Source organism: Mustela putorius, unplaced genomic scaffold (assembly GCF_011764305.1).
Source record: "Mustela putorius furo isolate JIRA1106 unplaced genomic scaffold, ASM1176430v1.1 tig00537248_pilon_pilon_pilon, whole genome shotgun sequence".
Classification (NCBI taxonomy): domain Eukaryota; kingdom Metazoa; phylum Chordata; class Mammalia; order Carnivora; family Mustelidae; genus Mustela; species Mustela putorius.
In genome coordinates, this window is record NW_025422387.1 from 3,194,995 (window position 1) to 3,221,410 (window position 26,416).

The window sequence follows — 26,416 nt, forward strand, 5'->3', positions numbered from 1 at the left end:
GCTGTTTTAGGCGCTGAGTCCTTGCCGCTGGCTCCTCGTGTCTGCCCTCTTGGTGAAGTCTTAAGCAATTTACAGGGCAAGAACTGGGCTCCTATCTGGGGGACCTTGGAGGAGAGATCCAAAAACAGCGCCACAGTGGAGGCCTGGCCAACTCTGTGAGGTCCGCGAGAACCATGTCCCTTCTAAAACTTCCTGCCGATCAGGTGGAGTTTGGGGAGAGTACAGCAGTCGCCCCGTAGAGCAGCATTCTCAGTGAGGGACCTGATGAGCCCCAGGGGACAATTCTGGCCAACAACGGCCATGCCTGGAATGCTCGTTGATTGTCACAGTTGGGGTGGGGACTGCTGGCAGCTGGTGGGTGAAAACCGAGGGTTTAACAGTAAAGAATCACCCGTATAGACAAGTCCACGCTCACCTGAGGGCCCCGTCCACCCAAAGCTCGCGTCCCGAGTGCCCCCGACCTTCATCTGGTCACCGAGCTTTCATGTAGGTCACCCCCTTCCCAACCAAGTGCATGCAGAGACAGTCCTCACAGTCCAGACCCTAGACCACCTTAGTGTCCCCGCCTGTAAAATGGGCTGATGACACCACCGCCATCCCAGCGGGCCGTGTGGAGGCTGGGCCGCCCCTCGGGCTGCTGCCAATGCATCCTGTCTTCCGTTTCAGCTTCGATGGAGATGAACGAGAGTTCTCGCTGGACGGAAGAGGAAATGGAGACGGCCAAGAAAGGTGAGGGGCTCCGGGGGCTCTGATCCGCCCTGACTGGCATCCAGACCCCGCAGCTCTCGTGCTGGGGAGGGTGAGGCACGTTGGGCCTGACCCACACACGGGCTCTGGAGCCATCTGTAGGGCCAGGCTCTGCTTTCGGGCTGATCTCAGATTGCTTTTCCTTGGAGTCTTGGTTTCACCCTGCAGTGACTGCGTCGTCAGGCACACAGTGTGACCCCAGGGTGACACTGAGGCACAGCTCCGAAAAGTTGCAGCTCAGGCTGTGCGCACGGGTCAGTGGACCGCTTCTGTCGCCTCCGGGGTCAGCATGTCGTGGCCCCGTAGATGCTGGTGGCAGCGCACCTGGGCGTCTTGGAGGGGAGGCCCAGAGCTGGCCAGCAGCCACCACAGCGGGGTCACAGGGTCAAGCTGTGTGTCCCCTTCAGCTGTGTCATCTCTGTGGTTGGAGGCCGTGCACGGTAGTGCTGACCCCGTGTCCTCCCTTAGAAGCCAGCTGCATGTTCATTGGAGCCAGAACAGCCGGGTCCTTCCCTTCGTGGCTCAATGACCTATCTCTGTGCCTCAGTCTCCCGTTCTGTGAAGTGGGAGGGGCATCCGTGAGGAATCAGAGGTAACAGGCATCGAGGGGCCTGAGCACGGGTCCTGTACCATCAGGGGCTGCATCTGCTTGGGTTCCCCTTGTCTCGGGGCTGACTCCTTGCTCGCCATGCCCAGCACTGACAGGAAGGCTGAGGCCGGGGGTGCCTGAGCTCCATTTACCCACCTGCTCTCATTTACTCTGGTCCCAGCTCCCAGAGTGGCTCGTGTCCATCCCGTTTCACAGAGGACCAAGTGAGGAGTGAGGCCAAGGACGGCCTGGGGCCCGGAGCAAGTCCAGGCCTCCAGCTCTCGTCCCCCTGGCCCCACCAGGGCCCTACCGCAGACGTGCAGCTTCCTGTGCCCAGGGCTCTGGGTCATGACTCACAGAGGGGACAGATGGCCTTTCTTGTGAAGGCCCCGGGCACCCAGGGGCAGGCGAGTGTGAGGACGGGACAGCCTCCAGGCCCCTACACTCCAGCCTGGGAAGGGGGTGCTGAGTAGCCTGAGTGCTCTGCCCTGGGGTTTCAGAAACTGACCAGGAGCAGCCCCAGACCTGAGCAGGGCCTTCCCTCCCAGCTCCTGTCTGGGCCCCCTGCCCCCCTGAGGCCCAGACCCCTCTTCCGAGCTCCCCGCCCTTGGCGAGCAGCGACCCTCTCAGCACTTGGGAGAGGAGCCCTCTGCTTCCCCTCCTGGGCGAGGCCCTGGAAGGTGCAGGCCGAGCAGCACGCATGGGGTCCTGGGCGTCCTCTCACTGCGGGGCAGAGGAGGGGTGCTGTTAGCCCCGGGGCGGGGGGCGGCGCACGGTGCTTTTTCCTCTGTTGGTTTCTCTCTCTTCTCTGTCCATGCTGTGGTTCCAGGCTGGATTGCACCACTGGGTGCAACGGAGTCTTCCCTGAGATCGCATGAGTCTTTTTTTCTCTTTTATGGAATTTCGGTGAAACACGCCTAACGCAAAATTTACCGTTTGCTCTTTCAAAGTGTACAAGTTAGTGGCATTAAGCGCCTTCACAGTGTTGTGCAACCATCACCTCTGTCTAGTTCCAGAACGTTTTACCACCCCAGACAGAAACCCGATGCCCACAAGTGGTCACGCCCAGCCCCCGAGGCCCGCCAGCCTCTGGCGTCCCCTAACCTCCTTTCTGTGTCTGTGGATTTGCCGTTCACCCGAATGGATCCCGCGGGACACGCCCCCCGCGTCTGGCTTCTCACTCAGCCCTGCGCTGGCGAAGTTCGTCAGTGGTGTTGGCGTGTGGGCTTCGTTCCTTTTCGTGGCCGGGCTGTAGTGCCCCGCGCGGGGTCCTGCCGATGCGTCCATGGGTCTGTCGGTCGACGGTTATGGGGGCTGTTCCTGTCTTCGGGCTCTTGTGAACAGAGCCACTGGGAACACCTGTGCAGGATCGCACATTTTGTCAAGCACCCGCGAGTCCCCTGCGTACCCGTCGTTGGCAGTGATGTCACCCGGGACCCTCCACTTCCCCTCTCACCGGGGCAGTGAGGGGCTCTGTGTGCAAGGCTCAGGACCGCCAGCCCGTGCTCCCACAGCCCCTCTCTGCCGTGCTCCCCCACCCCGAGAGTGTCTTCTGTTGTCACGGCGGCTCCACCCCTGGCCCCCCTCCCTGCTGCCTGGGAACCGGGAGTTGGCCAAGTTGGCGGCTGTCCTCTCTCTCCCTCTGGGAAGGGCAGATCTGGGGAATGGGAGGTCGGCGGGGATGACTCACCGGCCGAGACAGGAGTGTGCCCCGCTGTCTCAAGGTTGGGTCCTCACAGCGGCGGTGAGCTCATCCCGCGTCCTGCCCACAGAGACAGCCGCGCGAGAACCCCCCGGGGACTGTGCACGCCAAGGCCCTGCTCAGTGACATTTGTAATAATGCGATGAGCGCTGGCGTGCTCGTCTGCCGTGAATTACAGCAATCTGGACAATTACTGCTCAGGGTGGCTGCTAATGGCTGTGTGTTCCAGGCGGCGGGCGGGGGCGGGGCGGGAGGCAGGTGCTGGCAGCCCGGGGCCGCTGGGCTCCAGCATGAGCCTGCGGGGAGCGGGGAGATGCTAGGAATGCTGTGGAGCCCCCCGCCCCCCAAATCCAGCCCTCAGGAGCCCAGGAAGGGACTCGGGAAGCAGCTCAGCTGCAGGCAGATGGCATGCCCTTAGCTTGCTGCTTAGCCTTCCCATTGACCTGGAGCTTCACCTGAGTGGGGCAGGGGTACCCAGAGAGGAGCCGACTTGGTCCCTCCTTTGGGGAGTCCGGGGAAGCAAGTAGCCGGCTGTCCCCAGGGTCTTGGGGTTGTTGAGCCTGCCCCGAGCATCCCAGAAGACCTCCAGCAGCCTGGCCTCAGAGGTTGAGCCACAGAGGACCCCCTCCTCCCCTCCCTGGAAAACCAGGCCTTGTAGCTCTGGGATCTCAGGCACATCTGTCAACCTCTCTGTGCCTCCGTTTCCTCTTGGGTCTGGCGGGAATTAGACTATCTCCCGCTGTGTGGGTTTCCTGGGGCTGTCCTAACAACATACAGACAGGGGGCCCTAGACCAGCAGGGCGTTCTCTCCCGGCTCTGGAGGCCAGAGGTCCACAGTCAGAGTGTGGGCAGGGCTGTGCTCCCTCTGACTGTAGGGAGGGAACCTGGCTTGCCTGTCCAGCCTCCGACGTCTGCCTCCGTCCACGGCTCCCATCTCTGCCTCTGTCTTCGTGAGGCTGTTTCCCTTTTCTTTACAAACACCCTTACTAACCCAAGAGGATCTCACTTCAATGTGACTTTATCTCCGAAGAGTCTTTTCCCCAGTCAGGTCATGTGTAGAGGTGGCAGGGACCTGAAATTTGGAGGCAGCCCAGTTCAGCCCAGTGTAGCCGACACTGGGACTCCGTGAAAAACAAAGCAAAACCCAGCGGTGTATCAGGCATATTGAGGTCCCCGTCACCATTTGTGACTGTCATCCATCCCCCAGCCGGGTGACCTTGGCCTGGCCCGTCCCTCTCCTGGCCTCCTTCCGCCCCGACTCCAGCATGTGGCTGGGACGCCATCTCCCGGGGGCATCGTAAGGGGGGCACAGACCGTAAAGGTACAGTTCTTAGTATACAGTCGGCGCTCAGAAGCGGTAGGCCCACAGTTCAATACAGAGTGTCCGGAGCCTTTCGTGCTGAGTTCAGGCCCTGCTCTGGCCCTTGCGGGGGTGTGACCCTGAGCAAGGGTGTGCTCCTCTCGGGCCTTGGCTCCTTGTGCACAGCTGGAGAAGCAGGCTGGAGGTGAGTGACCTCCTTGGCGGAGGTTCCACAAGGACCGAGAGGGTTCCCCGAGATCGGAGCCCCTGGGCTGGCACCCAGAGCCCAAACGATAGTGAGGGACACTGCTGGGTACTTCTCAGTGTTCCTGGATACAAGGCAGGTGCTGGTCTTCGTTCCTTCTATTCAGATTTGGAAACCAAGGCTCAGAGAGGTTAGGTGAGCTGTCCCAGATCACACAGCTCTTAATTGGTGGTGCTGGGGTTTGAACCCAGATACTCTGGTTACAGAGTGGGACTGGGGCCGCTGTGAGGTTTGAATGAGTTAGTCCGTGGGTCGGGCTACTATTAATCAGATAATGAGGGGCCCATGGGTGGCTCCGTCAGTTAAGCGTCCGACTCTTGATTTCGACTCAGGTCCCGATCTCGGGGTCGTGGGCTCGAGTCCCACGTGGGGCTCCGCACTCAGCACAGCGTTTGCTTGAGATTCTCTCTCTCCCTCTCCTGGGGCCCCTCCCCCTGCTCCTGTGTGCACTCCTGCGCGATCACTCACTCTCTCGAAATAAATAGAGAAAAGTCTTTTTAAAAGATCACATAATGAGGGAGGGAAGGACATCCCAGCAGCAGAAACAGCATGAGCGAAGGCCTCATGGCAGGGGCAGTGTGACAAAGTCAGAAGATGTCGAAACACGTAGTGAGGGGGAAGAGAAGGGGAGGGGTGGAGAGGCGCTTGGGATCCTGGCCTTACAGCTGTGGGATGGAGGCCCAGAGCGTGGGGAGTGGGGAGGAGGGGGCACAACAGCTGCAGCGTTCTGGGCAGGCAGGTGGGCACCTTCTCTTCTTGGGCGCACGGAGCCAGGGCTGCCTGCCCTGGGGCTCGCACCAAGTAGGGACTGAGCATGTGCAGGAAGCAGCCTCCCCAGGAACCGGGCAGCTCCAGGGAGCTGGCTGCCCGCCCTCAGGCTCTGCGCCATGCTGGGCAGGAGGGGCAGGCGAGGCGCTGGGCTGGGATGTGAGGTTCTAGTTCCCCTGGGAAAGGTCAGCCTGGCCTGGCTCGGAGTCTTGACCCAGCTGCGCGGGAGGCCTGGGGCTCTGCTGGCAGCTCATCTGGGTCCCCAGCATCTCTTCTCCGGTGGGCAGGGTGCCCGCGGTGGAGGGGGCGGGGTAGCCCCTGGTCACACTGTTCCAGACCAGGAAGAGGTGCTGGTCTGGCTCCATGCTGCCAGTCCCTCCCTGGCCCCAAGTGGCCCGCCTGGTGTAGGGAGAGAGGCTCGGGGAGTGGCCCTGCATGGAGGCGGCCCAGGCAAGCCTCCCGGGCTGGGTGGCTCTGAGGCTGACCCCAGTGCAGACACACGCGCTTGCACTCGCTATTTCTCTCTCTCTCTCTCTCTCTCTCTCTCTCTCGCAGTAACCCTGCGCCTGCAGCCCTCGCCCCCCGCGCACACCCCCCACCACTTTCAAAGGGAGTGAAGGAGAAACCACTAATTGCTTTGCACCTCTGAAGTGCTTGTTGTGCACACTGGCTGCTTTAATTAGTTTTTACGGATGAAGAGTCTGAAGTTCAGGGAGGGGAGGCGTGAGCCCCAGCCCCGGAGCTCAGAAGAGCGGGCCCTCCCCACACACGCATCCGTCGCCCAAGCCTCCTGCTGCCCCTACGGCGGGCGGCATGGATGAGAGCGGCCAGAGCGCACTGCCAGCCCGTGGCACACACACTGGCAGAGGCTGGGGACGGGCTGTCGGCGCGGTGCTTCGTGCGCCGGCAGGGCTCACGTGTGTGGGGCTACCTCTGGTGCCGGGGTCAGCGAGGGCCCAGAAGGGGACAGGGCCCGCCCTCAGAGCGGGTGCCTGAGGGAGGCTGACGTGGGGATGGGGGCGGCACCAAGGGTCGTCCGGAGGGACAATCGGCGGCATTCAGGGTCGTTGGAAGGGACAGGGCGGACGCGGATGGGGAGCCGCTGCCACCCGTGGGCTGCAGGGCAGGGGTCGCATCTCCGGCACTTTGCCTCCCCGTCCTGGATGCCTCGGCATGTGCTGGAGGAGAAAGTCAAGTTTCTGCATGACTTCGGGACGAAGGAGGCTACCAGCCTCAAGGGCAGGCTCCCGACCCCGCTGTGGTCCCTTGTCAGCCCCCTTGAAGCTCCAGTGAGGCACCCACCAGGCCTCTTCACTCCCAGGAGAAAAGCGGGCGCGTCGGCTGCCGACCCTCGGAGAGCGGCACCTGGCCAAGGGTGCTGAGTGTCGTCGCAGGGCAGGGCTCGCCGGTTGAAGCACTTCGTGTGAACTAGTGCATCAGGCGAGTGTTCCACAAGGGTGGACGTACACGTGTGCCTGCACGCATGGGCACACGCGCACAAGCACAGTGCGCTTTGCAGAGGAGAGCGCCAAGGTCCGGAGCGATGAGCCGGCACTTGCACCGCAGACGGCCCAGAGCTGCTCGGCCTGGGAGCCCGCTCTGTGCTCTGTAGGAAAACCTGATGCTGAGTGGGTCACGTGGCATTTTCCCGGGGGGTGGGCAAGGCGACATGGGGTCACACATAGGTGACTTCTTTTCATTGAAAATGTCTACTGGATCGTGTGTTGGGGGAGAGGTGGCCGTTGGACGTCCCATCAATGATGTGTGGCTCTAATTGCTGCAACTGGGGCTTGTTTTTAAAAGCATAAATGGAAAGGAAGAGGCAGGTAAGTCAAAGTTCAGGCACGATGTTGTCTAGCCAGGATCCTGACGGGATTTCGGGACTGGCCGGAGTTTTGGAAGCTCTGACACAGAGTCAGTGCCCAGCCGGGTTGCCAGCTGAATGGCTGAGTCCGCGTCCAACTCACCCAGGGCTTGGGGTTTCTGGAAGAAGGAAGTGCTGTGACTCAGGACTAAGCCCGCTGGATATTTTTTCCCCCTCTCCTTCGACAGTGTTTTGGGCAGAAAGTTTTGTTTCGCAAACTGGAGTTTCTTTTGGAAAATGGCAGCTGGCAGGAGGGGTGGGGATGTGTCCCTCTTGGAGGGAGCCTGTGCTCTTCGTGGAGAGAACAGAAAGCCTCAGGGTTGGAAGGGGTTGGCGGGGGTGGGGGAGTCACTGTGTTTCCTGGAAGGGGGTGCTGGTTTTCCAGAGAGAGCAGCTGTGGCATCCCTGGGACACGGATGGATGGTGGTCTGCCCCCCTCCTCCCCAATCCCCTGCCAGGTGCTACCAGGCACCCCCCCCCGCCCTGTTATCTGAGCTCACGGATGGTGAGCTGTTGGTCGGGTTTGCAGACCCTCGGTGGGGAGAGAGCTGCCTGTAGCCCGAGAGGGAGCTGGACCAGGGACAGGCCAGGGACAGAGGCCTCTCTGGGGGCTGAGTCACTGCTCCCATAAGAACAATTTGTCACCAGCCCCTGCACGGTGCCTGGAAAGCTTCCTCTGAGGGTGGCCAGAGCAGTCAGCGACCAGAGCAAGACCCACCCTGGGCCACGGTGCTGTGATGCCCCTCCTGTTGCCCCCCTGCAGCCACGCACTGCTCCTCTGTCTCCTTCAGCTCGAGTATGTGACTCAGACCTCCTGGCTCGACTTCCTGTCTCGGTCAATTTCACTTCCTAGTTCCTGCCTCCTGACTCTTCAGAACGAAACTCTTTCCTTAGAAATTAGAAGTGGGGTCGGGGAATCCAGACCGCAGGGGACCTCGGGAGAATCTGCCCTCTGGGCACAGGCGTGGAACTTTGGCGGGCCCTGCCTCCATCCTCGTCTGGTGAGGGTCTAGGGCGCCCTGCCCTATTCAGCCCCCTCCTCTCAGGAGCTCCTTCCTGGGGGCCTCAGAGAGGTGGCACGGGGGCCATGGGACACCCAGGGGAGCCCCCCAGACCCAAACACTTGAGGAATCCAGAACTTTGTTCACTCGCCAAGTGCCTTCTGCATGCCAGGCAGTTACGGGTGCAGAGACGTGACAGTCCGTGAGCCGTGGAGCAAAGAGCTAATTTCAGAATGCTCCGCGGGCAACAAAGCCTCGCGATGGCAGGGTGGCTGGGGGATGGCTTTAGAGAAGCTGGTCAGGGAAGGCTTCTCTGAGGAGGTGTCCCTTGAGCTGAGGGAGGACAGAGGCAGGTTTGTGAAAAAGCCATGCAGGTAGAGGAAGCAGCTGGTGTTAAGTGTCCTGGGTCATGCTTAAGGGCTGGACCTAAAAGGTCCCGGCGGGTGGGTGAGCAAGGGGAGAAGTGGGGAGCAGGCTGGGTGGGGGTGCGGGGCTGCTTCTGCAGGGCCTCACAGACACACGGAAGCCTCTGGATTTTATCCCAGGAGGCATGGGTTGTCACCCGTGCTCTAAAAGCTCACTCGGGCCTCCTCAAGGGACTCAGGCAGAAAGTCCTGGGTCCCTGACACGGTTGGGATCCCAGGTCGAGGGTTGGGCACACAGGTGGGTCAGGGAGGCCTGTCGTTCCTTGGGTTTCCGTGGGCAGGACATAAAGGCTGAGGGCTAAAGGGACAAGCAGGTCGGTGACCCCGGAGTTGGAGAAATCGGTCATGACCTGGATCTGGCTCCAAAGTTCAAGCCCGTTAACTTTCAAACTGCCTGTGACAGGTCTCACAGCTGTTGATCGGGGCAGGCGGCTCTGGTTGTCAGGGGTGTCTCGGAGAGGGAGGAAAGAGGCCGCTGTCCCCCCACCCCCCTCCCAGACCCTTGGGCAGCAGAGAACGAACCGTGTGGGGACTCCAGCCCCTTTCCCCAGCCCTCAGTGGCTGGAGGTCTCATTTGCACTCAAGTCCTGAGCTGCTTCTGGGAATGTGAAGCCAGCCTGGCCCTTCCGTAGCCCCGGGGGGGCTGGAAGGAGCGCTCCTGCGGCCCCAGACCTCCAGAGTGTCCCAGGGATCCCTGGCAGCATCGGGCCGGGTGGGGGCGGACCGCAGGTGGAAGCGGCAGCGGGGAAAGACAGCGGAAGAAGCTGTTTGCTCCCCGTCTGCTGGGGTGGAGAAGCTCTGTTTTTCTGAACCCTCATCTGTTCTTACCGCTGCTGCTGACGCCGCCACCGCCACGGATGGGGAGAGAGGGAGGGGGAAGCCAGTGCCAAGTTGGCCCGCCCCTTCTGAACCTGGGCTTCTGCCACGCTCCCCCGCCCGCCCGCTCCCGAGAGCCTCCGTCTGGAGGTCACATTCAGCCCTGACGACGCGTCTCGCTGGGTCAGGCAGCAGGAAGAGCCAGCCCAGGCGCTCGGCGAGGCGGCTCAGGGCTCCGCTGCCCCGTCAGGCTGGGCTCTTTGGATTCCGCCCAGCGGGGGTGTCGGGGACGGGGCGGGGTGGGGGGGCTCCCGGCCAGCACCCTTTGCTGAGCTCTGTTCAGGGTGCACTCGTGCCTGGAGGAGCCTCGGACTCGGTGCACCCTGGTGACGCCTGGCACTGGGCAGGAGCACACAACTGACAAGTTCCCGCCGCCCGCCCCCATCGGCGAAGGGCACCTCTCACGCCCTGGTCTGCGGGGGGGCGGGGGGGGGGACGGTGTTAGGACTGGCAGCGCCGGGGCAGCGGGCGGTAGGAGCCCTGGGCCACCAGGGGCGGGCGGTGCGGAGCCGCTTCCCCGCCCTTCTTGAGCCAGCCTCCGCCCGCCCTCCCCTCCCCTCCCCTCCCCTCCCCTCCCCTCCCCTTCCCTCCTCTCCCCTCCCTCCCTCCCTCCCGCTGCCGCCGCCGCCGCCGTTGGACAGAAGGATGTGAGGCAGAGCTGAGCGGGAGCAGACGCCAGCCACAAGCCTGCTCCAGCCACAAGCCTCGCGGAGCCGGCACCGCGGCCGCCCAGCCTCCCGCCTCCCAGCCCGCGGCTCCCAGCTCCACTCCCTGGAGCATCCTCCAAGCCGTATGTTTCCGGAAAACTTGGCCGAGGGGGAGACGCAGATGAGAGGATGTGAGTGAGGCCCCAGGAGGGGCTTGGGGTGGCGTTGGGTACCGGTGACAGGGACCTGGCTGTGGCCGGCAGGCAGGGGACGCAGGAGTTCTGTGCCCGAGGGACCCCATCCCCACCCCTTCCCTTGGGACCCCTTCTCCCCACCCCCCCACCCCCCACCGCGCCTTTCTGGCTGTCAGGCTGGGGCTGTCAGGGGAGGGAGGGCAGGACCTCGGTCAGCTTGGGGCAGGCTGGGGGGGGGCGGTTCTTGGCTGGTGCACGCTCAGAGGCGCTCCCTCTAGCTGGATGGGGGCTGGGGGGCTTTCAGCTGGGTCGAGTTTAGGTGGTCTGCAAGGCTCGGTGAGGTCTGAAGCGCTTGTCCCTGTGCCCAGCACCCTCAGCCTAGGGAACAGGAACCAGAAGGGGGCCCTGGCCAGCGACATGAGGACACTCACCCCAGCCTCTCATGTAGCTGTCAGGAAACCGAGGCTCAGAGAACAGAGTGGGCGGCTGATACCACACAGCACTTCCCAGGCAGGGCTTCTGGACTCCCCTGTCCAGGGCTCCTCCTGGAGTCACCGCTCGGTTTTGGGAAGGGCTGGGTGACCCTGTCACCCTCGTCAACTCCCGCGGTTGCTGCTGCCACAAGTGGAGTTCATTAGGACCCTGAGGCCCCCACCCGCCTCCAAACCACCTCCTTATTTCTGTGTTGAGTTTGGAAATGTCAGCCTCTCTGGGGTCCAGCCACCCTCCCCCCCCACCGCACCATCAGGCCCAGATGGGAGACCCGCCCTCTCCCGCCCAGGGTTCCGGCCCGACGTGTTTGCCTGGGCTCCCTTGGCCCCGGCTGGGGAAATATAAATAAACTCGCGTCCCGTCGTCCTCCGCCAGGTTCTGTGGAAGTGGCAGCTGCTGCTGGCGCAGGCGGAGGGAAAGGTCAGGGGGCTGGGTGACACTTGATCCCAAGCCCCAGCCCGCCCCTGCGCGCCTGTCCTTGAGGAACCCTGAGGAGCCTGCTGGGGCGCCACGTGGCCCGTAGCCTCCGCGGGGGAGCAGGTGGCCTGTCGGGCTGGCACACGGGGCCGGAGGCAGGAGAGCGGAAAACCTGGGTCCCCTCTTCCACTCTGCCCTTGGTCTGTCCCCACGAGCTCGCGAATGGCTGTGGCCCCTTGAGCCCGTCCCCCCCCCCCCCCCCCCCCCCCCCGCCATCCCTGCGCTGGTGATGGGAGAGCAGTCCTGAACCTCGTCTCAGGGGTTCTGCAAACTCCGGGTCCCTCGGCCGCCGGCTGTGGCGGCTTGCCCGTGTTGCGCCTGTTGTAGTTCTGTTTTCACGAGAGCCTCGTATGCAGCGCGCCGGTGGCACGTGTGAGGGTGGGTGGACGAGCAGATGAATGACGGAGGATGCCAGCACGCACACTGTCCGGCCCTCGGGCTCCCGCACCCCTGCAAAATCGCAATCCGAGCCCTCCTGCTTGCAGCTTGATTTGATTCAAGGAAAATGGCCTCAAACTTCGTTATGGGAAATCTTTCGTTTGCCGTGATAGTCTAGCTCTGGGGCTCAGAGGCTGCTGTGTTCCCAGCAGCGTGACTCAGGTTTTGTGCCTGCTGCCCTTGTGGGGGCCCCGTCCTGCCCCACAGCCCTCAGGGGTCGGGAGCCTGCCTCCTGTCCCTCCAGCAGCCCCTGAGAAGTGGCCGGCCCTGCCCGCTCCGGCTGACCTGGCCACATGGGGTACAGAGAGACGTGTGTGGCGTGCCCGTGTGCCAGGAGCTCCGTGGGCAGATGGACTGAGACCTGGGGCCGGGCTTCCCAGGTGCAGCTTCTGTGTGCGGGGGACTGCGTTTTCGTGGAGCCTGGGGTTCACGGCATTGGAGCTAGAATGGGGTGTGGAGTGGGGGTGGGGGTGTAGCTCTGGCCTGAGTTTGTGGGTCTGGAGAGAACTTTCTCCAACCTAGGTGGGTTTGACGTGGAGTCTGCCAGTTCCTGGGGATTTCTCCCCATAGCAGGGGTCGGCGAGGCTATGAGACGCTCTTAGCGATGGGGGAGGGGGCTGTGTTTGGGGGGGCAAATCTACTCCCGTCCCTTGAATCAGCCCTATGGGCCCCAAGCCCGTGACGGCCTCAGGCCCCAGAGGTACCCAGTTAACCTGCATGAAGAGGCTCCGGGCTCCAGCTCACGCCCACCCCGACCCCACCCTCCCTCCACGCTCATACGTTCCTTCCTTTTCTCTGGCTCTGGCCCGGTGCGGCCGGAAAACAGCCCTGTCTCCCGAGGCCCGAGGCCGCCTCTGCAGCTGTGAGGGAGTGTCAGTGCTAGGTCATGACAGCCAGGGGAGGCGAGAGAGGTGGGGGCCTGGGCGGGGTCCAAGCCCCAGACCTCAGCCCCTCACCCCTGGAATCCTCGACCGTGGCCTTGGCGGGGGTGCACCTGGGGCGAGCACCCCCTGCCCCTGTCGGTTCCAGGAGCCAGGGCCTTTTGCCCCTGTAGCCTGGTTGGGGAGGGGTGGTAGCTAGGCCCCTGTGTCCCCCAGCCCCCGGCACCCCACCCCACCCCCGTCTGCTTCTGGAGCCGGGAGCCTTGTGCCTGGATTCAGAGCATTTTCAACCTGGGGCTCCAGGCCGTGGGCACAGGCCCTTGCCTCCTGTCACCGGCTCCTCTCCCTCCACAGGTCTTCTGGAACACGGCCGGAACTGGTCGGCCATCGCTCGGATGGTGGGCTCCAAGACCGTGTCTCAGTGTAAGAACTTCTACTTCAACTACAAGAAGAGGCAGAACCTGGATGAGATCCTGCAGCAGCACAAGCTGAAGATGGTGAGCGTCCCGCCCCCAGCCCCGGACACACACACACACTCACACACACACTCACACACATGCCGTTCCGCCGGCCCCGGCCTCGTGTGGGGGCTGTGCCCTGGGCACTTTGGGCCAGGAGCAGGTGCTTCGCAGTCCCCGTGGCCTGGCTGCAGTCCGTCTGTGCCATAATCCCCTCGGGGGCACTGGGACGGCCCCGTGTACCAGGATCACCCTCCCAGTGCCCCACCTCGGCTCCCTTGCTCTCCTGGGTGTGCGCGGGAAGGATCATGGTGGGTCGGGCCCCGCCTCAGTGAGGCCTGTGGCTGTCAGTGCACTGGAACAAAGGTCCAGGGGCAGATGAACCCCAAGTGGAACAAAGGTCCAGGGGCAGATGAACCCCAAGTGAGTGTCTTCCCTCCAAACCCCCCCCACCACCACCATTTGACCTCATGGTCTTAGGGCTGCCTCAGGGAAGGAAGGACTGGTCAGGGAGCAGCAGGCCTGGCCCTGGCCTCCTGGCGCCTCCTGCTGCCCTCTGGCCTCCAGAGGAGCCAGGAGCCCTCGCTGAGATTGTAAATGGTCTCTGCGGAGAGAACCACTTCCTTCGTGGCTGATACTGTGAAGGGAGGGCCTTTGGGGACAGCCTCTTCCCTTCCTCCTCTGCCCCTCCTTTCTTTCCCGGTCCCGTTCTGTTCCTCCGTCCCTGACTCCATGCCCCTACCATGCACTGTCACCGTTACAGATCTGGGGAAACCGAGGCTCAGTCAGGCTCATCAACGGCGGACTTGGGGTTTGAACCCACACCTGTATGACCCAGGGACCCATGCTTTGGTCACCAGGCTGCATCGCTGCCCCCTCCCGCAGATCAGGCTGCCTGCTGCGGGGTATAGAGCACGTGCAGCCTGTCCTGGGAGGCAGCGCTGAATTGCTGTCCCCACGAAGCCCAGGGGGGTGCGCACACCGCTGAGGCACGCAGCGTGGCCGGCAGGCGGGGGCAGACTCGCCTCGCTTGAACTGTGCTCAAGCGCCACACAGATTTTAAGTGCACTGTCCCCGGCCGCCCAGGGCAGGATCTTACTGAATCAAGTGTCTAAGCAGCTGCCGGCTGTTCGAGGCCAGGAGACATCGTGTCCAGCTCCGGTGGGCAGCACTGAGGCCGCCCCTCAGTTTTGGGTTGAGCTCCTATCTGTCTCCTGTTCCCAGTCGCGTCTGGTGAGGCCAGACCACCTTTGCCTTCCCTGCGTGCTCTTCAGATGGTCCCTGGTGCTCCTTGAGCTTCTGGCAGTGCTCCCTGGTGCTCTCCTTTTTCCCTAGATTTTCTAGGATTCTGGTTTCCACCGGGAGGAAGACACAGGGAGGCCTGGAGTACAGAGCACCCGTCTTCAAGGCCTGTTGAAATCCCGCAGAGCAGCAGCCGGGAGGGGCCGCGGGCGGGGAGGGAGGCAGCGTCTGTGGACACCAGCTAGGAATTAACTTGGGGGGAGGGTGGTCCCAGCGGGCCCAGGCCCGGGCCCGGGAGGAGGTCTTCCTGCTCCCTCTCCTCCTCTTCCTCCCCCCTTTCCCTCCTCCTCCCCCAGCCCCTCCCAGCCAGCATGGACGCAAACCTGGCCACAGCCCAGGTGGTTGGCCTGCCCTCCCGGACTCCCTCATGGCACCGTCCTGCTGTGCCCCCTGGGACCCCGGGACTTGAGAGCGCGGGTAGGAGGGCCAGAGACCCCCAGTGCATGGTGCAGCGCAGGCTCAGGGGTGAGAGGGGAGTCCAGTCCCAGCTTGATCATGGGGCACCTGTGTGCTCCGTGGGTGGCAGCTTTATCCGCCCCCCCCAAGCCTCAGTTCCCCATCTGCGAAGTGGGGGAATAGTGGCCCTTACCCCGAGACCCCTGGTGAGGGCTGAATGAGTTACCACTTTTGGGGAGCCGCGTGCTTGCCCCGGGGGAGTGCTGTGCGAGCGGTGGCCGCCCTGTCTGCTCCCACTGGTGGTGCTGGGAGCAGCAGTGGTGGAATTTTGTCTCAAAGCCACTCCCCCCCTTTTTTTCTCGGGGGCGTGGGAGGCGTTCTCTCAGAGGCTGTGTGCAGGAGCAGCCGTTGCGGGGACTCTGGCCCAAGAGACCCGGAGTCTAATCCAGGTCTTGCTGCTTACTAGCTGTGTGACCACGGGCGAGTGGCTTGCCCTCTCTGTGTGCCGTTTTCCCAGCTCTGCAGTGGGGGCAGTACTAGGGGCCCCCTTGGAGGGCTGTCAGGACACTCACCTGAGTGGGTGGATGGAAGGGCCTGGAACAGGGCCTGGCGCGTTGTGAACACCCTGTAGCTGAGAGCTATGACTTCGGTGGCTCTCGTGGCCGCCAGATTCCCAGTGGCTGGGATCTCGCGTGCCCCAGATATGTGCTGTATACGGAGTGCCGCCACTCCTCGACTGGCTGAGTGATTGACTGGTCGACGGATGGATTGATTGGGTCAGTTAGTGTCTTTCATCTGAAAGGCAGCCTAGCAGGATGGCGGAGAGCAGGGCTCTGAGCTAGAGGGGGCCGATGGCACCCACGGGAACACAGCCTCCCCACTCGGGCTCAGTGTCCTCTGTAAAGTGAAGGTAAGGCTAGGACCCACGGTCAGGCTTGTGGGGAGCAGAGGAGTCCTTTGTAAGGTGGGGGCCGCACCCGGGGCCAGGCCTTGTCCTTGCTGTGCACTCAGTAAGCCTCTCCTGAGTGCCTGCCGTGCGCCTGGCGGGCAGTGTGCGTGGGCTGTTCCTGCTGGGTGGAGAAGCTGGGCATTCCTGGAGTGGACGGCGGGAAGCCGTCTGCCAGCGCTGGGCTCCGGGTGGGTTGTGCTGGTCTAAGAGAGGTGTAGCGGTAGCTGATGGAGGAGATCGGCCTTCTTGTCGCCTGACCCTGAGCACTGGTGGGTGATGAGGCCAGGAGACCACGGAGGGGATTTGAACTCGGGTCTGTGGAGCATCCCTTCGTGGGCCTGCCCTCCCCTAGACGTAGCTCACACAGGACTCAGCAGAGCATGGTCTTGCTGGGGGAGCCATGGACCAAGTGTGTTGGACCAGGAGACGGGGCCAGCAGGCCGTGTTCTGGGGCCTACAGAGGGTGAACCTTGCTGACGACGTGTTTTGGTGAGAAAAGGCAGTTTGGGAGCGTGGGGCTGGTTCTTGTTCCCAGCTGACCTTGAAGGAGCGATGGAGGAAGCACAGTGAACACATAACAGGGACCCGTCACAGAAAGTTGGGCTCAGCCTGAGTCCATCCATCCCGACTGGCCACCCACGCTGCGGGGGTGAGTTCCCCGTCACTGGAGTATGCAAGTAGGCCTCACAAGATGCTACTGAACTCCATGACCTCTGCCTCCCACCCCTCCCCGGCCCTCTCTGGTCTCCAGGAGGAAGCTCTAGGTCCTTATAAATCCTGAAGCGGGGTCAGCCTCCTCAGGCCATTGGCCAGGCCCCGTCTGGAGCTCAGAAAGACATGTCACCCTTGTCCAGTGCAGGAAGGAGCCGAGGAAGCAGAGGGTCAGTGGGTGTCCCCTCTTGCTTTACACCAGGCCTGGCCCAAGCGAGGCCATGGGGCGATGTCAGCAGGAAGCAGGATTGGGTGGGCAGACGCGCATGTCCCAGACTTATGTAACATTTGGCATTAGTGACTTCTCCGAGGTTTTCCTCCCCCTCCTTATGGCCGAAGGTTACCCTTTTCTCCCATCTGTGAATCCAGGCCCTGGGGCTCAGCTTCCGTGTTTCTCTGTCTCTGTCTGTCTCAGCCCAGGCCTTGCTTTGCCTTGTTTCCTTCTGTTGTCTCCTCTGTCCAAGGCCGCATAGGCCTGGAGGGGGACACGGTCTGGACAACAAAGTGCTTAAACCTGACCTGCATTCAAATGTGAGCTACTCGACTCATGAGCTGTGTGATCTCAGGAAAGCGTCTTTGCCTCTCTGAGCCAGTGTATTTGTCTATCAAGTTCATTCATCTAAAGAAACTGTTACGGGGCACTTGGGTGGCTCAGTGGGTTAAGGCCTCTGCCTTCAGCTCGGGTCATGATCCCAGGGTCCTGGGATCGAGCCCCACATCGGGCTCTCTGCTCAGCACGGAGCCTGCTTTCCTCCTCTCTCTGCCTGCTTCTCTGCCTACCTGTGATTTCTGTCTGTCAAATAAATAAATAACTAAAATCTTTAAAGAAACTGTTACAGAGCACCTGCACTGTAGGTGACAGGCCCTGTTTCAGGTAGGCTGGGGACAAAGCAGAGAACAAGGGTGCTGGCCCTTCAGGGGCTAATTCCTGTTCAAGGGACAGATGAACATTCTGGTCTGAAGGTGATAACGTGAGGTATATAGTAGAGAGTGATTGATAGGAGGGCGAAGGATTAGCTGATTTCGACAGAGTAATAGGGAAGATCTTTCTGAGGAGGTGGGGTCTGAACGAAGTCCAGATTGAGGTGAGGAAGTGAGTCACGTGTCTACAAGAAGGAGGTCAAGGCAGAAGAATGACCAGTGCAAAGGCCCTGTGGCCAAGGGCCCTGTAAGCATGTTTGCACAAGGAGGCCAGTGTGTTTGTAGCAGGATGACCGAAGAGGGCAGAGGTGGACAAACATTTTGGAGAGGTGGGTGAGGTCCAGACCATGCAGGGCTGTATGGAGGGGGACTATTGGGGTTTTCTATCAAGGGTTTCAGGGAGCCCCTGGAAGGTTTGAAGCACGGGCAGCGTATTCTGGCTTATAGAGCAGCGGTGTGTCTCCGTTGCCTCAATCCAGGAAAACACCCGGGCACATAGTAAGTACTCAATAAACAGCAGCTGCAATCATACCTGTCTTGCCAGCATCTCCTGTTCCGCACACCCCTCCCGATTCTGGGGGTACAGGGCCACATGTGGAAGGATTCGGTGTAATTCCTCAGACACTCAGAAAGTCCCAGCCTCTCAGACCCCATGTTGGGATTCGAATGTTGACATCATACTTGCCCGGCTTGGCCTTGAGTCCCCAGAAGATGCACATCCCGGCCAGACCCCCAGGAGCCCCGGTTCCCTGCCAGGCTCCCAGCACTGTGGAGTCCCACCCAACCGCTGCCCCGCCCCCGCCCCAGCGGCAGATCTCAGATCTCGCCTGCCTCACCCAGCCCAAGCACAGGAGTGAGTCCCTGTCTGCTAAAAATAGATTGGGGAAGAAGGGGGATCCCTCAGCCGCACCCACAGAACCCACACGCCACACAACTTTCTCGCGCCTCGTGGGCTCCAGCTGAGCCTCTGGGAGAAGCTTGGGGTTGGGGGCAGGGCCGGGCCAGCCCCTGGAGGCGGGCGGTGGGGGGGTGGGGGGCGTGGCAGAGCTGGGCGTTCCCACAGTGGCCAGGGGACATTCGGCAGGGCGGGGCTATGGCCCTGGCCTGTTGGTGACGGAAACCGTGACTAACGGGCAAACATTTTCCTTTTCCTCCACGCGTTCTGAGTGGCTACGCTCAGAGGACCCCCGTTTGCTCGGGAAGAAGGCAGGACAGGAAGTGATCCCACTCCCAGGCTGGGGCTGGGGCTTGGGGACCCCCTGAGGCCTGTTCCCAGCCCAGCCATAGTGAGGGCCTGGGGCGGGCCGACCCTGCCGGCGCCTGGAGCATGCCGGCCATTTGCCCCTAGAGTTTGGGGTGGGGGGCTTTCTCCAGGGGGCCAGGGGATTGGTGGAGGGGAGGTGCGTTGGTTTCCTGTTTCCTGTACCAAAGGACCACAAACTAGGTGACTGAAAACAATAGAAAAGCATTCTCTCACAATCTGGAAGCAAAAATCTGAAATGGAGGTGTCTATAGGGCCCTGCTCCCTCCGGAGGCTCCGGGGAGAAGCCTGCCTTGCTCCTCTAGCTGCTGAGGGCGGCCGGTCATGCTGGATGTTCCTTGGCTGCTGGACACATTACTCCCTATGTGCTTCTGTGTGCCTCTGCGTCCGGATTCCCCCTCTTCTTATAAGGACACCAGTCGTACTGGACTCAGGGTCCGCCCTAATCTCCTATGACCTCATCTGAACTAATTACATTTGCAAAGAGCTCATTTCCAAATAAGGTCACATTCAGAGTTTTGGGCAGTCATGGATTCTGGGGGGACCATCCCTGGGCCCGTGCAAGGGGCTTCACTGAGGCTCTTGGCGTGTCTGAGGTCGCCACAGGTTCTACTTCCTTCCTTGGAGATCCTGAAGGCTCGGGCTGGGACCCTTCTGTCACAGCAGCTGCATCGGGGCGTGTCATCCCCTCTTGGGAACCAGTCCACTGCCTCCGGGAGTCCCTGGTTGCCTTGAGACCCTAGCACTCCGCCATCACACGTACCCCCAACTCTGCCAACTGTGTGTTTGAGCCTCAGAGGCCGCCCCCTCGGTCAGCCAGTTAGTAGCCGGCAGATGTGCTCCAAACCTCGGCACCCCGCCCAGGGAGGGGCAAAGACAGCAGTTGCCAACCAGGAGGGAGAAGCTTGCACCCAAGCTGGGGGATGGGCATCTGGCCCCGTGAGTGAAGGAGCCGGGCTTCTGGGGACCAGGGTGCCCTGTGGAGAGCCGTGCAAGTCTCCGCTGTGGGAGCCTTCTTTCTGCTCCTGTGCACACTGAGCTGGGCCCCACCTCGGGGGTCTGTACTCGCACTTCCCTCTACCTGGACCACCAACCTCCAGGGCTTCGCCTGGCCGGCTCTCTCTCTCTGTGCTCCTACTCGGCTCAGAGGTCACCTCCTCCGAGAAGCCTTCCGTGTCTATCTAACCCCCACCCTGTCTGTTTTGATCTGGCTCATGTCCCCACCTCTGAGTCTCTAATTAAGTGAAATGTTGTTTGTTGGTCCCGACTAGAAGACCTCTGTGGGCAGGGACCTTGTCTGCCTCATTCATTGTGTGTCTTCAGCCCCGAGACTGTCCTGGCGTGCAGGAGGTGTCCTGGAAGGACTGGGCGAGTGAAATGATGAGGTTCCCCAACCAGTCCTGTCTGCCAGGGCTCAGTGAGAGGCAGAGGTGACAGGCAAGGAAGTTTCCCTCCGTCAGTGGCTCCCCACGTAGTGACTGCGCCTGGCCCAGTGTCCTCCGGGACATCTGGTCGCTGCTCTGCCTGGGGTCGTCCGAGGGGCTGGACCAGTCACAGGGGGCCTGTAGGCAGAAACAGCCCTTCCTCGCCTGTCCCAGAAGGATGTCAGGGCAACTGACCGGCCAGGCTGCGCCCTAGACGCATCTGGGACTTGAAGGCGGGATAAAGGCCTCAGTAAAAATAGCCCCTGGCACGCTTGGCCGGTGGGGCGCGAGGGGGGAAGGTCGCCTCGTGGCCACTCGGCTGGGATCACCGTCCACCGCACCTGTGACGAGGCCCCGGGCACAGGGAGTCCCCGGGCTGACAGCCCAGGCCCGGGCTGTGACTGCTGCTGTCCCTGTGCCCTAGGAGAAGGAGAGGAATGCACGTAGGAAGAAGAAGAAAACCCCAGCCGCCGCCAGTGAGGAGGCTGCCTTCCCGCCGGTGGTGGAGGATGAGGAGATGGAGGCATCGGGCGCGAGCGGGAACGAGGAGGAGACGGCGGAGGAGGCGGAAGGTGAGGGACAGGAACTGACCCGCCCCGAGAGTGTCGGGCCCTGCTGGAAAGAGGCCTGAACTGCCTTGGACGGGGAGCGTGGTGCTGGTGATGGAGATGGTGTCGGTGGCGATGGTGGCGATGGTGGTGATGGTGGCGGGGTTGGCGGGGATGATGGTGATGGTGTTGGTGGCGATGGTGGTGATGGCGATGGTGATGGTGATGGTGATGATGTGGGTGATGATGGTTGTGGTGATGGTGATGGTGGTGATGGCGATGGTGATGGTGATGGTGATGATGTGGGTGATGATGGTTGTGGTGATGGTGGTGGGACAGTGTCGGTGATGGTGGTGATGGTGGTTGTGGTGATGGTGTTGGTGGTGGTGATGGTGGTTGTGGTGATGGTGTCGGTGGTGATGATGGTGATGGTTGTAGTGATGGTGGTGACGATGGTGATGGTGATGGTGATGATGGTGGTGGTGGTGATGGTGATGGTGATTGTGGTGTTGGTGGTGATGATGATGGTCATGACAATGGTGATGGTGGCGATGATGGTATTACTCCCAAATGCTTCAATTTGGGTGATAAATTACATGGGTCTGTACCTGTCCCCCATGGCACGATGTCCCCAAAGACCCCAACCCCTAACTTAGCTGAACACTTGTGCCTCCCCTGTTCCCTTCCTCCCCAGGGCTGCCCCATTTGGGCCCTCGTGTTCCTGGCGAACGGAACCCTCTTTCCTCCTGCCCCTGCCTAGGGTGCCTTCCTCGTCCCCCGTCTGCCTGCCTCTGCATTCAAACTCCCAAGCTTCTGCCAACATGGTTAAGAAAGGACAGAGTCCCCTCCTGGCTCCTCAAACCAGGCCTGCCAATAAATTCGAGCCCTGCCAGCCCCCAGTGCCTTCTCGGGCCTGAACCTCACTTCCCGGTTGAGAACAGAGAATTGGGCCGTGCGGTTGCTGTTGCCTCAAGCTGGGGATAGAGTCTGGCCCCCTTGCTGCTCTGGGTCTCTCCAGTCCAAGTTGGGGAGAGGCCTGGCCAGCGTCTGAGTGAGCACCACAAATCCCTCTGGGTCCTGAATTTATAGCCAAAAAAAGAGAAGGAAGCAGAAACCCAGTAACACTCTCCCAGCTCTTTCTGTGGATAGGATGCAGCCTTGGTGGGAGAAGAGGGAAGCCAGACTTCGGCTCAGCATTAAGACCAGAACAGACACTGCCCAGTAGGAGAACTGTGTGGTAGTGAACTCCCCGTCATTGTAGGGCTCACATCCCACAGTGGGGGTGGTGGAGGGACGTTCTGTGCCGGGCGGGGGAGAGGGAGGGGGAGGGCTGGTCTGGCAGAGCTGAGGCTCTGTGACCACCTGATGGCTCTGAATGGGTCCTGTGCAGTGGGCTAGAAAATCCGGCACAAAGGCACAGGGTGATACTCCCATCACATGGATGAGTTTTGGAAAACCGAGGCCCAGGGAGAGGAGAACTGCTCTCACGGGGTGTCCCGTAACTGGTGGAGTTGGAGTTGGCCGGTCCAGCCAGCTTTTGCTGTGTAATTCTGTGCCTTGTGACCAGGAAGGGGGAGGTCAGAGAGGTTCTGGGTTAGGGCCTGAGGTTGCGCTCATGGAACCTTCTAGAAAGCCCGACCAGCGCCAGCAGTATGGCAGACCCCTCCAGGGGGCGGGCAGCAAGTGCCTTGCTGCATCCAGGCAGAGATGAACCCTGGGCAGCTGGGGCCGAAGGGGGCTTGGTCCAGAGCCATGGCGGCTCCCTGCCCACCTGGCTCTGGGGCTGAGCGGTGGGATGGGATCCAGGGCCACAAAGGCTGCTCCTTCCGCCCTGCTCACCTCTGAGGTCTACATCCCCACCTCTGTCCTGGGAACTCAGGTCCAAAGAAGGCCAGTGACTTGTCCAAGGACACCCAGGAGTGGGCGGGACTGGCTCATCACCCTGCACCGCCCTGTTGCTGGCCGAGGCCGCTGCAGGTCACCCGTGGTTCTGAAGGGAAAGGGCACGTCGCTCCGAGATGAGGGCCGCAGGTCCCCCGTTGCTCGGCCCCCGGCCACCTCCTCTCTGCCACCTGCTGCTCCTGCTGCCTTGCTTCTAATCCTTCTCTCGCTTCCTTCCAGCCTTACACACCTCTGGGAGCGAGGTGCCCAGAGGGGAATGCAGTGGCCCAGGTACGAGTGTGGCCGGCTGGCCTGGCGGCGGTTGGGGGGGAGGTTGGGGTAGGGCTGTGCTGGGGTCAGGGGCATCCTGAGGGCACCTGTCCTCAGCGAGGGGCGCACTTCCGTGAGCATGCTTCTGTGAGTGCCAACATTTGTGCTGCTGGTGCCTCTGTCCGCCTTCCCTGTGCGGTGTCTGTTCCCCATGCTGTTCCCTGTCTCACGCTTGCAGATCTGTACACTCGGCTTCACCGTTCCGTTGATTTTCACCAGTGTTCTTGTCTGTGACTTGCACCTTGTTTGATTTCCCAACAGCAAGTGCAGGGCTTTTCACTTTGTCCCCATTTTACACAAAATGGGGGAAATTGAGACCCAGAGCAGTGACGGGAGTGTTTTTAAGGCTGAAGAGCCAGGTGGGAGGCTAGCTGCCCTCACCCTTCATCCGGACGCATGTTCAGTCAGTCGGTTACCACTTCCCTGTGCACCTGCCAGGTGCGGGGCCGTGTGGGCCTCCGGCGGGGGATGCTGCCGGACGGGACGCTTTCCCCTCGGGCTACTCAGAGTTTGCCGACACCCTGGCTTACTCCCCCTGTGAGCCAGGATCTGCTTGCCCACTCTGCAGATGGGGAGAGCAAGGCCCAAAGGGAACCTGTGTTTCCTCAGCTGGGCTTCTGGCTTGGGCACAGCCAGCTCTGGAGCTTAGATGAGAGCCCTCGGCCCTGGCCACATAGGGGTGCCAGTGACCCCAGGGGCTGGAAGTCAGTGAGGTGGCTGGGCACCAGGGCCAGCATGGGGAGCAGGTGGCGGGGGGAGGGCAGGGCCCTAGGACCGGGGAGGGGCCGGCTGCCCATGTGTGTGGGAGCCTCAGGGCCGTTGGGGTGTCCGGCTGTGGGGCCACTCAGGGCATCCTGTTTTGGGCCCCGGAGCTGGGATGGGCAGGTCCAGGTCTATGCCTGAGCCCCCCGGCACCACTCACCCTGCCCCTCTCTCCCCCTCACAGCCGCAGTCAACAACAGCTCTGACACCGAGAGCATCCCCTCCCCCCGCACCGAGGCCGCCAAGGACACGGGGCAGAACGGGCCCAAGCCCCCGCCCGGCCCGGGCCCCGACGTGCCACCCCCTGAGCCACCCACCCCTCCGCCAGAGGACGCGCTGACCGCCCCCGAGCCCACCCCGGCCCCCGAAGCCGCCCGCCCGCCCACGCCCCCGCCAGCACCTGTGTCGCCCACCGCACCCCCTCCTGTGGTCCCCAAGGAGGAGAAGGAGGAGGACGATGCCGCGGCCACCCTGGCGGTGGCGGAGGAGGAGCAGAAGCCCCCTGTGGCCCAAGAGCTGGCTGTGGACGTGGGCAAGACAGAAGAGCCCGGCGAGGTGCCCCCCACGGAGCCCGTCAAGAGCGAGTGCAAAGAGGAGGCCGCGGAGGAGGGGCCCGACAAGGGCAAGGCGGGCGCCGAGGCCAGTGCCGAGGCCGCGCCCGAGGGGGCCCTCAAGGTGGAGAAGAAGGAGGGCGGCGGCCCCGGGGTCAAAGCTCCCACGGCCAAGGGTGCGGCAGCCCCCCAGGACAGCGACTCCAGTGCCACCTGCAGCGCAGACGAGGTGGACGAGCCCGAGGGAGGTGACAAGAACAGGTGAGTGGGCGGAGCGGGTGGCAGCTTCGTCCTCGGCAGCCGGCACCCGGGCAGCCGACTGGGTGCCCGCTCTCGGAGCGTGGCTGGACATGGAAGGGCGCAGCCGGCGGACCGGTCTGCAAGGGGCGCGTGCCAGGCAGCGGGGTTGGCTCCCTGGGGCCGTGGCACGAAGCCCTCCAGACCGGGTGGCTGCAGGTGTGCGGGTGTGGCCGGGTCCCTGCCCCCTGTCCCCAAAGGCTCTTACTCCTCCGTCTTTACGGGACATTTTCCTGTGTGACCCCGAGCCCTGAGTTCTTTTTCTCATGAGGACTCCGTCACTGGATTCGGCTCCACCCTGATGATCCCATCTTAACTTGATCATGTCTGTAAAGAGCCCGTTTCCAAATTAGGTCACATTCATGGGTCCCGGGCTGTTTGGGCTTGAGCACGTTCGAGGGCTGGGGGGGGGGGGGCGGCAGGTGCCAAGGCCCGGGGGCGGGAGACAGCCTGTGTGATTCAAGCGGAGTCCTGTAGCCGCTGAGGGTGAGCAGGCCGGGCTAGGTCGGGGCTGCAGTCCGTTCTCAGGGGAGTGCCCCGCTCAGCTGGGTGTGACTCGGGCTCAGAAAACAGCTGACCGCCAACGCGGGGACGTCAGTGGGGGTCAGAGAGGCACCGGGAGATAGCTGCCGTGTCCCTGCAGACAGTGGTGCGGGCCTGCCCGTGTAACACACTGCTGAGACCCCTGGGGACTTGTGTCCCCTCCGCCAAGGGTCTGGGTGCTGGAACTGGGAGGCCACTGTCCTGGCTCAAGTTGACTGAGCCGTTGAGGCTGCTCTCGGGGCTGGCCTGGGGGGACCCCCGTGCCGTCCTGTTTGGGTGCCCCCATCTCTGAGCTGTGTTCCTCCTTTCTTACCTTTGTCTTTGCTCCTGGGGTGAGGTGCCCAACCCCACCTCCTCTCCGAGCCCCTGGAGCATTGGATTTTGACTGACGGTTGAGGCCCCTAAAACTCCTGGCCAGAACCAAAGCTCATACCCCTGAGTTGGGGCTGGCTGAGGGCAGAGGTGCAGAGACCCGCTCCCACCCACATCTGGACGCTGGAGGAATGTTTTCTAGTGAGGCAGGCGGGTCGTTTTTATTTTGACTAAAAACAGTGCGGTCTGTTGTCTCTCCTCTCCTGTCTCGGAAAAGTTCTGGGCAGAGTGAGAGGGAGGAAAATCTGACTTTCAAATAGCAGAGTTCACTCCAGAGCCTTTCCTCTGCCCCGTGATTCACCTTGGGGCATGTTAAAATGGCAAGTTCTAGAACATTTCATGTGAAAGTTGGATTCATCCAGAGCTCTGTGGGTCTTCCTCCACAAAAGGAAGTGAGCCGTGTTTTGTGTGTCTGGGGTTCCCCGGGCGCCCCTGCTGGCAGGAGCCTCACCCCGTCGTGTCAGAGGTAGCCTGCTGGATGGCTCCGTGACCAGCAAAGGCCCGGCCACAGGCTTCTGAGGGCTCGGGGGGTCCTGAGCTCCTTGCCTTTGGGAATAGTACGCACGGGGCCCGATCCTCCGGGAAGGGCCCCCGGCCAGGGACCGGCTGCTCTGCTCATTCTTTGTGCCTGGGGAATGGGGTCAGGGCGGGCGGCTCCCCACCCTGCTCTTGCTGGCCACAGGGACGGAGTCATGGAAACGGGTTTCTGCTCCTAGCGGGAAGAGCGCTGAGCTCATGGGGCAACCATGCTGATAAGCAGCCTCCTGGGTTCACATGGCCTCTGCCCAAGACTGGGGACTGGGGAAGGCTGAGCTGAGCTCCGCTAGCCCCCGGGATCCCTCCGGCCAGGCCTGAAGCCCCAAAGGCTACTTGCAGCCTCCCTCTCTCCCCCAGCAGCCCCACCCCAGGGACGTGTCCTTTCCTCCCCCAGCTGGATCTGGCTCTATCCACTCTTCCTGCCTGAACGTCCAGCATTCGATCCCTGGGGAGCAGCAGCCCTGGGCTGGGAGTCAGGACACCTGGTCTGTCACGCCCTGTGTGACC

At 62.2% G+C, this 26,416-nt stretch overlaps 1 protein-coding gene across 22 annotated transcripts in view; it reads left to right on the plus strand.

Annotated features, from left to right (window-relative positions):
* The window catches only part of NCOR2 (nuclear receptor corepressor 2), a 206,997-nt gene that overhangs the window by 142,464 nt on the left and 38,117 nt on the right, over nt 1-26,416 (plus strand). For 16 of the 22 annotated variants that reach the window (XM_045073531.1, XM_045073536.1, XM_045073532.1 and 13 more), the window contains 5 exons: nt 667-729; nt 13,021-13,163; nt 20,513-20,660; nt 22,758-22,808; nt 23,794-24,421. In XM_045073531.1, coding sequence (XP_044929466.1) covers nt 667-729; nt 13,021-13,163; nt 20,513-20,660; nt 22,758-22,808; nt 23,794-24,421 — 1,033 coding nt within the window. The remainder of the gene's footprint in view (nt 1-666; nt 730-13,020; nt 13,164-20,512; nt 20,661-22,757; nt 22,809-23,793; nt 24,422-26,416) is intronic. The other 6 variants (XM_045073540.1, XM_013056426.2, XM_013056423.2 and 3 more) reach the window with 1 other exon arrangement.